This window comes from Apteryx mantelli, chromosome 1 (genome assembly GCF_036417845.1).
Source record: "Apteryx mantelli isolate bAptMan1 chromosome 1, bAptMan1.hap1, whole genome shotgun sequence".
NCBI classification, from domain to species: Eukaryota; Metazoa; Chordata; class Aves; order Apterygiformes; family Apterygidae; genus Apteryx; species Apteryx mantelli.
In genome coordinates, this window is record NC_089978.1 from 197859780 (window position 1) to 197869424 (window position 9645).

The following is a 9645-nucleotide window of genomic DNA, read 5'->3' on the forward strand; positions in this document are numbered from 1 at the left end:
CCATGTAAAAAACATCTTGCATGAGCTTCAAATAAACATGTCAAGTTGATTCTCCCTCAGATCATTCTTGAAAAAGGAGAATCAATAAATAATCCAGTTGTGTGATTTGTCACAGGCTAGGCATGGCATTGCCAGAGCGGTGCTTCCTGCACACTTTGGCATGCCAGCCTTCTCCATTGGTGTTGCATTACTACTGATTACGATGTCTTCCAAATGCCTCAGCACGATAACAGTATAGCTCCACGAGATAACCGTGAAAATGAGAACAGCTCCACTGCGCAGCTGTGAGCTTGTTTTGTTTCCAACCCCTGTGGCAGCTCAGGATTAAATGTATTTTTATTGTTCTTTCTCTACTGTTGTTTGAATACAAAGTCAATGTAATTGTGCCTGTAATTTTATTTCTTGCCGCTCCCCTCTGTGAAGTCAGTATTCTCCCACTAGCAGGCTGCTCTAAATATGGCCATGGTCAGTGTGTCAATAATCCCCCTCTTTAAGAGACCTACAAACACTAGTGTTGGGACATTCTTTCTGTTCAGATGTCTAGCTGACGTCTGATGCTTAAAACAGAGCATGCTTTCATCCCTTCATGCATTGTCGTAAACCCCCGATGATTACTCTTAAAAGGGTGCCTCAGCTAGTCAGGGAAACAGTTGCTGACCAAACGAGATATAGCTTACTTGATTCAGCCTTCTTGAATGCCTAAACATTTTTAGTTTTATATCAGCCTGATCAAACGGGACCATGTCTACCTTTGGCTACAGAAGAGAGCTTAGTAAATATGAAGACATTGATGAAGATGAGCTCCTTGCTTCTCTGACCGAAGAGGAGCTGAAGGAATTGGAGAGGGAGCTGGAGGACATAGAGCCCGACCGTAACCTTCCAGTAGGACAACGGCAAAAGAGTCTGACAGAGAAAACCCCAACAGGGACATTCAGCAGGGAAGCGCTGATGGCCTATTGGGAGAGGGAGACCAGAAAACTCTTAGAACAAGAAAGACTGGGTGCATGTGACAAGGTAAGACACTAAAGCTTTCACTGTTTTCTAAGAATATTTTGGCTTGTTCTTGCATGACATGATTTCACTTACTGTTTTTATTTTCTTTCAGTCTCTTTTAATATTTTTAAGAATGTTGTTAGTGATACTTTTGTGTTTGCTAAAGTGCTATATATTAATTAGCTCAGAGAGTCTTTGCTCTCTCCCTCTGGAAGTACCTTAAAAGCTCAGTTGAGAGCAAAAGAAAATCCTGTAAAAACTACCTACCATTAGTGATTAAAATAGTATAGGAATACAGTTTTAAACGGCTGGGTAGAAATTACTACTAGGTAGTGATGTGGACTTTTGGCTAACTTCTGATGTTGTTTAAAAGCTAATAGATTGTTTTTTCCTTTCCTTAAAAAAAAAAAAAAAAAAAAAAAAGGAATGGTTCCTGAGAAGCATGTCAGGAAGGGAATTTTGAATATGAAGTATGTCAGAAGTGAAGTGGCCAACAGACTTTGTGCTTGCTGCAAGTGAGGTGCACGGCAGTCAGCAGGCTTATGTTGCTTTATTCCTGCTGAGAGCCTTCAGCACAGCGCAGTGTTCTTCTGGCAACTGCTATCAGAGGGCAGTTGTAGAAATTACTTGAAAAATGGCCTGGAATGGAGTGATCAGTCAAAGCATTTATCTATATTCCTCAAAAAGCAACCGATAGTACTTGTTATGCAATTTGTCCCCCAAAATATAAATTACAATAATAAACACTGCTCCCTGAACTACAAATGAGCAGTATAACTTGGCAGGACTGAAGGACTCAGTCCAAAAAGGTGGTGAGTGTTTTCAGTCTAACTTCAGTCCATGTTGGCCTCCCTTGGGCCCTTGCAAAAACAGTTTGTGAGACTGCACTTTTTCAAAAAGCAACTTTTGTTTTCAAAGTCACTCCATGTATTTTTAAAGCAAAACGAAGATTTCAGGATGTGTGTGGCTCATCGACTTTTAAGTACTGCTTCATACCAAGTTCTGAATCTGCTTATGGGGACAAGTTTGCTCGCTTAAAAAAGTATATTAAAAAAGGTGATGGCAGCCAGTTAGAGGTGAGGGCTCAATCAGAATTTCCAACAGCCTCAATTCTGAGAACACAGTTCATTTGCCCAGGAAATAACTTGCAGTTTGTACACTAGATAAACTATTTTCTTAATCAGAGAAAAATCATCTGGATTAAATTAGCCTATAATAATAATATTCAGAATTGTTTTAAAGTGCTAGTGAATGGTGGTGTAATGTCTTCTTAAGGAAGAACACAGGCCACTAGCTGTCATCAGACCATTACTATCAGCTTGCAAACATCAGCTGCACTCCCTGTTTTGTTAAGCCATAGGGAGGGAACAGCAAGATTAATGTTTAGTTCCAGCTGAATCTTTAACTCCCATCTGGGCAGCTCCAAAGAATGTCCTGAACAGGTCTAGTTCAGTGTCTTATATAATGTTAGGTGTTTTTTCTTTTTTGTTGTTTACATGGCATGAGCAGTGGATACTGGCTAAACCTTAAAGTGCATGCAAAAACCATTTTACTTTTTGATCTGATAAGAGAATTTCTAAATGCATCCATAAATATGAAAATGAGCTGATGTAGAAGGCACAAATACTCTCTCCACAGTAAGGAAATTCCTAGTTTCTTTAAAGTGAGCTGCTTCTTGCCCTCACATGTCTGAAAATTAGGCACCTAATCTAACATAATTATTTGGGGTCCTTCTATAGTTAGTGGCGAGAGATTGCCCCCTCCAGAAGGCAAGCATCCTACCTACCTTATAGGTAGCCTTTTAGGCTGAATGACTTGCCTTCCAGAGGTATTTATCTCTCTGTACTGACTATCTTAGGCCTAACTCTTCAACAAGTTGCTACTATAAAGTAAGAGAAAGTCCTGCAAGCTGCCCTCGGCAGTCCATTAGTGAGATGCTAACACAATAACAGAGCGTCCCTCTATACAACTGCTAAGAGAAGAGTGCTCAATTTCAAAACTGTTGTTCAGATTGTTATTAGTTATGACACCAGCTGAAGTATGTGACAGGAAACTGAATCTCCCTTTGCTCCCATAAGTGTAAAAAAAAGAAATTGAAACAATCAAGTAATTTATTTTATTAATCTCGTGTCATCAAAACATACTACCAGTCCATTCAGAGGCACAAACTTCTGCTCATAAGCAATCCTGTTGAAGACTGCATAATATATATACCGAGGTAGATAAAAGTATAGCAAGAAAGAGGCTTTTCTGAATACCTGGTGTTTTCAGCTTTTAGAAGTTTGCATGTATTTACAGAAGCTGCAGATATAAACCTTGATCCCATAACAAACCCTGCTTAAATGCAGCCCTGTTTCTATATGCAGCACAGTGTCTGTTAGCCTAAGGGCCTTCTCACACAGAATTCACTGTACAATCATGGTAATGGGTCCTAACCTGGCAAGTCCTCCACGCATTGAACTCTCTGTGAAGCATACTCAGGACTGACAGGATGCTACATTTATATGTCCTGCTTCGTTGGAATCAAGCTTCGGGGAACATTAGAATTACTGGCTGTTTTGCATATGTCCCAACACAGAAATCTGCTCAGGATTTTGACACAGCACCATGCAATCTGTCGTTACTGGAGGGATTATTTTAACCTTTAACCACATTTTTAGAACCAAATAATTAAGCAATTTTAAAACTGTACATGTTTTCTAAAGATACGCTGTCATTTTAGTAACTTTAGTTTGCCAGAAGTGCAAAATGAGTCATTCTGTCTCCACAGAATGTCCTCAGTCTTTCTTTAGTATTTTACACAGACTGAAATATGAATGTTGATAAAGCAGTGCATGCAGAACAACTATATTTCTGCAAAATTTTATCAAAATTTAAAAATGTAAATAAAAAGATGTATGCTATGGTTTGGTCTAGGAGATTGAAAAGGACATGGGAGATCTTTTGGGGCAAGAGATTTATGGTTGATTGTACTGTGAGGGTCCAGTCGTGGCCTACACAACATTTCCATGCTTCTGGAGTTCTCCAAATGAAGTGTGAGACTTTACTGAGGTAATGATATTTGTTGCTCCTGCGTGTGGAGAATTGTGCTTTGCCACCATGATTGGTAAGAGCACCACACAGAACTTTGAGAAGTGGATCCAAATTTGCCATTTTGGTGCACTAAGCACACTAAAATACCTTGGGGTTTAAACAAGAGCAGTATACTGTGTAGGCAATGAGCTATAACCAGTTACAGTATGGCAGCTGACCTGTGACAGCTGTTTGTGAGCACATTCTTAGCTCTTGGCAAACTTGAAGTGATTTGGGGATTAGTGACATGTGATTACCTGGTACCTGTGGGAATGTGTCTGAATCTTTTCTTCGCAAATAGCTTCCAAGTGTGTGCAGGCTGTATAGTGCATCCAGATTCTTCTCTATGCGAGTCTTGTAATTCTGTATTGTTTTGTATGTCAATATGCATGTTTACACATGCAAACACTATTTATATACTAAATCAGAACATTCTTTAGCCAGTATGGATGTACTAATACATGCATGGAAGTCTGAGCATTGACACAGGTGTTTAATCTTTAGGAAATCAAGAAATTTATTTCTCATAGATCATGTCCATTCTGAAACTGCAGTCTTGTGTCTCTGCTGGCAAGGACCCATCCAGATCTATATTACATCGCCTTGTGAACATGCCAACACATAGAAAGCATGAAGTATATCCATGTTGCAATATCTTATATCAAGTTTTCTCTTGGTAGAAGTCTTTGACATCAGTAAAACTATTTTAATTCGCACTAAGCATTTGTCTTCTAAAGAAAATGAAAGAAATAGCGACTAAAAGGTATTAGGCACTGAAACAATCTTTCTGTTCTCTTAATTGTCTCTGTTTCTGGGGATTTATTTTTAGCTTTTAACATTAACTTGTATAATTTTGTTGGTTTTTTTGTTTGTTTGTTTGTTTTTTGCAAAATGACAGTAGCTACATTGCTGCAATCATGTTTAACACCCACACCTACTTTCCTGTTCAGGATTCAGAGCAAGAGGAAGACAATGCAGAAGACATTCAAGAAGAATATTTCACAGAGAGCAATAGTGAAGTGTCTGAGGAAGCATATACTGAAGAGGATGAGGAAGAGGGAGAAGATGAGGAGGAAGATGAAGATGAAAGTGATGAAGATGAGAATGAAGAAAAGCAAAATGCTGCAGCTGGTGAAAGAGCTGTGAATTGTGAAGGTGGCAGGAGTTCTGACCACATTAAACGCAAGAAATGTAACAGCCAGAAGGACAGTGAAAGCTTACTCAATGGCCATGATGGAAAAGACACAGACAGTCTGAACTTTAAATCCAGTGCCATCCACCCTTGTGGAAATCCAACAGTTATTGAGGATGCTTTGGAAAAAGTTAGGAACAATGATCCTGACACCACAGAGGTCAATCTGAATAACATTGAAAACATCACTTCACAGATGCTTATACAATTTTCTCAAGCCCTCAGGGACAACACAGTGGTTAAGTCATTCAGTCTGGCTAACACACGTGCTGATGACAATGTTGCAATAGCTATTGCTGGTATGTTAAAGGTGAATGAGCATATAACTAGTCTGAACATTGAGTCAAATTTTATCACAGGCAAAGGGATACTGGCCATCATGCGAGCTTTGCAGAATAACAAGGTCCTAACAGAATTACGATTCCATAATCAAAGGCATATTATGGGCAGCCAGGTGGAAATGGACATAGTTAAACTGTTGAAAGAGAATACCACTCTGGTCAAGCTGGGATACCACTTTGAGCTTGCTGGACCAAGAATGAGTATGACAAGTATCCTGACAAGAAATATGGATAAACAAAGGCAAAAGCGTATGCAGGAGCAACGGCAACAAGAGGCTAGTTGCGATGGAGCGATCAGTCCTAAAACCAAAGTCTTGCAGAAAGGAACTCCTCGGTCTTCACCTTATGTATCACCTAAAAGCTCACCTTGGTCCTCTCCAAAGCTCCCTAAGAAAGCATCACCAATGAAAAGTCAACACCCAGCTCCAGGTACAGCACCTCCACCTCCCCCACCTCCCCCTCCCCCTCCCCCACCTCCTCCTCCTCCCCCAGTTTTTCCAGAGAAGAAGGTACCAACTAGGAATATAGCTGAGGTCATCAAACAGCAAGAAAGCTCAAAAAAAGCCTTACAAAATGGACAGAAAAAGAAGAAAGGCAAAAAGAGCAAAAAACATGAGAACAGCATATTAAAAGAAATTAAAGATTCTCTAAAATCAGTCTCAGACAGAAAATCAGAAGAAGGTTCACGACCCTCCACTCGACCCTCCACCCCACAAAGGTCTCTCCATGACAATCTTATGGAAGCAATTCGAGCAAGCAGCATAAAACAGTTAAGGCGGGTAAGTAGGAGATCATATTTCAGCAACTGATCATAGCTCAGATATAGCACAAGCTTAATTAATTTTAGTACATATATATTTAATAAAGAGGATATTTAGAAACATGAACACAAGAAAATACTTGGGAGGAGGCTTTCCTCTTGTTAGGCTTTTCTTGGCACACATTTTATTTCAATTTGATTGTAGTTTTAACAGAAAGTGGGGTACTGCTGCAACTCAGGTTCAGGCTTGTTACAGCAAATGATGCTTAGCACTGGGATCTTGGAAGTGTGCCTGGAACTCAGATAGGAATTTTGCCATCTCTGGAGCATAACACATGGCAAATCTGCTGTCGCAATGCCTCTCAAGAAGTGGACTTGCTTTCTTGCTCTAATAAATAAACCACTCAGAGCTAATGCCCTTTCAAACAGCTTTAGGCAAAAGAGGAGAGGAAGGAAATTTCAGTTTTATGGAGTAGATGAACATATTTGTAATTATCTATAATGTGCTGAGGTATTATGAAGACTAGATCCTTAGGAACATATATAAATTACAATTACATCTCATCATCATATCACACAGATAAGCGGACAGACAGCTCAGTTGATGATTTCCAGACTGAACAGCAAATGTAATGAGACTCCCCTCCCCTGGTTTTGTAGGTGGAGATTCCAGAGGCCCTTCGGTGAGAACGTAAATGACAGAAGAACCAGAGCACTACAGTGGTCAAGGGGAGGTTACTGATCTGTTCACTGGTGGTAAAATAGACTGTATAGCAAGCTGCTTCCAAAGTACACTCTTAGATTTGAACCATTTTTCTTTTCTTTTAAAAGAAATGAACCCACTAAACACTAAACAATGCTTTAAGGATTCATCCACCTTGTAATCTGTAAATATGGAAATAATTTTCTTTTTTTATTTAATGAGATTTCTATTGAGAAATTTCTGCTTATTTAGATATTCTTTTCAATATCTGATTGCACATCACTGTACAAGTTCTTCACACTGAGATGTAATAGTTTACTGGCCTGCAGTTTCTTTTTCTTTTTTTCCATGAATTTACAATAAATGTGGTTTGAAGCTTTTAAGCAGAAACATAATCCTGGATTTCTGTGAGTGTTTGTTTCAAATTTGTAAGCACTAGGGAAGTCTCACAGAAAAGTACCTGCAATCATTCTCAGCTGCACCAATCAAGCCTGTCTAGAGGATGGTACCTGAGCCCATATGTTAGTGCAGTTTCATACTGGCATGGAAGAAATTGGTTCCTAAGGCTACATACAACTAAAATTAAGCTGTGAGCTGTATTCAGCCACTGGTATGCAAGGTCCTAATCCTTGATCTAACATAAGGTGAAAGTGGGTGATGGGTAGACCTGTAGTTAATGTTGACTAAAAGGCTGAAGATTAATTTGGATATTTTAAGGATATGGCAGAATTATTCAAATGAGATCCACTTAGTATGAGTGCAAATTACAAGTGTATCTAGGCAGAAATAACCCTGATGCAGAGATTCAGTCAGACATAGAAATTTGAAGAGCAGTCTAGCATTCAGGTGGAAAAAGACATTCATATGATATCAAATGAACAACAAGCTGGGTGTGAATTTTCAGTATGGTACGGTGGAAGTAGAGCCAATATGATTTGGAGGTGCATGAGGTATCACATCACAGACGATGGCATGAATAGCCCTTCTTCATATAGTACTAGACATTCTCCCTCTGTCAGATTAATTACAGTTCTGGGTGCTTCAGCTAGTGCGAAGACAGTGACAACGTGAAGAAAACTGAGCAGTAGCCAAAATGTTGAAGGTGAAGAGGAGGTATAAGTTTTTGAAATACTACTAACTATTAATGAGTTTGCTCATTTCAACAATAAATAACAGTTAGTATTTCTTTTGCATAAAACCATGCCAAAGACAAGTAATTATTTAAGGTTACCCAACAACTACATTGCAGTGCTACTGAAAAAAATACAGCTAAGTTTGGATCTTGAAATATTCATGAGATAGATTTCCCCAGAAAGGGGAATAAATTACTTGAGTGAAATAAATCTTAATGGAGAGGGGAGCTATGAGAGAATTGTCGGAAAGGTTACTGCTATGGCAAGAAAATGGCAAAGTGAAGACAGCTTTTCTATTTTAAATTCCTTTGCTTTTGTAATTACTGAGTAGAATCTACCAAAACCAATTTACAAGTAAACACTGAAACACTTTCCAAAATTTTTCCTCTTGTCTCAGGATCACAACAACTCATGCCTATTTCTAGATCCAACACCACAGGATACATGGTATATGCCATTAGTCTTTAGTTGCCTTTATAATTACATAGGTTACCATAGCATAAGACCAAACCCATGGTTGGTCTTCCATGACCTCAAGGAAGCCAGAGCTTGAGCTCTTTTGAGGGTGGAAGCAATGCAATAACATCTGGAACCCCCCTCCTGGAATGCAGACCACAACTGGGAGAAGACCTGCAAGACCAGGCTTTGCCCCTGGCAACTTCGTGAAGGATGAGACAGAGCAAAATGTGTGATCAAATGACAGACAGCAGCTAAGCAGTTGAAAAGGACAATAAAAGATAGGGACAGGACTCAGGGAAAGCACATTGGAGAGGTTTTGGAGGAGGACAAAAAAATGGAAAAAAGAACTTTAAGAGAACAGGGAGAGCAAGAAGTGAGGAAATTAACTAACTACAGGAGATGAAAAATGATATGGAAAAAAAAGATGGTATGGAAAAAAATGAATACTGAAAAGATGAGAAACAAGAAGAATGCAGAAGGAGAAAACCTAGAAAAAGAAGAAAAAGAAGGTAAAACTCAGCTTTCAGGTCAGTAACAACTGTTTGAATTGCTCTTTTAAAGCTTGTGTATTTGGGGGGAGGGAGGTGGTGGGAATGGACAAAAACCTTTTGAAGATTGATTCAGTTTGACTTGCGGATTATGTTTGTTGACAAGTTGCTCATCAGTCCTGTCTGGTACCAAGGTCTCTCTGTTGATGGAGATTAGTATTTCAGCTAAAATGTAAAGTCGTGGAAGCTCTGTTCACCTGTGGTTATTTAAGATCCTATGGCACATTCTCTCATTAAGTGTCAGTCTGTCCTAGCCAAATTCTAATCTGGGTAATTACATTCTGCCTGCATAAATTTCACAGTAGTTTCACCTGGAGACATTTCAAAGCCCATCTCCTATTTACAGACCTGTTAGGCGGGTCCCCTGAAAACACCTCGTTTTGCACACATTTTGCTGCCCAGCGGAGGGGAACAGTAGGACGTTTCCTTCCTCAGTGGAATTCA

General features: G+C 39.3%; 1 protein-coding gene across 1 annotated transcript; it reads left to right on the plus strand.

Moving 5' to 3' along the window:
- The first annotated feature begins 741 nt into the window (after positions 1 to 741).
- LMOD2 (leiomodin 2) lies at positions 742 to 7182 on the plus strand. Its single transcript, XM_067289965.1, has 3 exons — positions 742 to 1014; positions 5016 to 6377; positions 7019 to 7182. Exons 1-3 carry the CDS (start codon positions 742 to 744, stop codon positions 7043 to 7045), a joined length of 1662 nt encoding a protein of 553 aa, XP_067146066.1. The 3' UTR covers positions 7046 to 7182.
- Positions 7183 to 9645: the final 2463 nt, after the last annotated feature.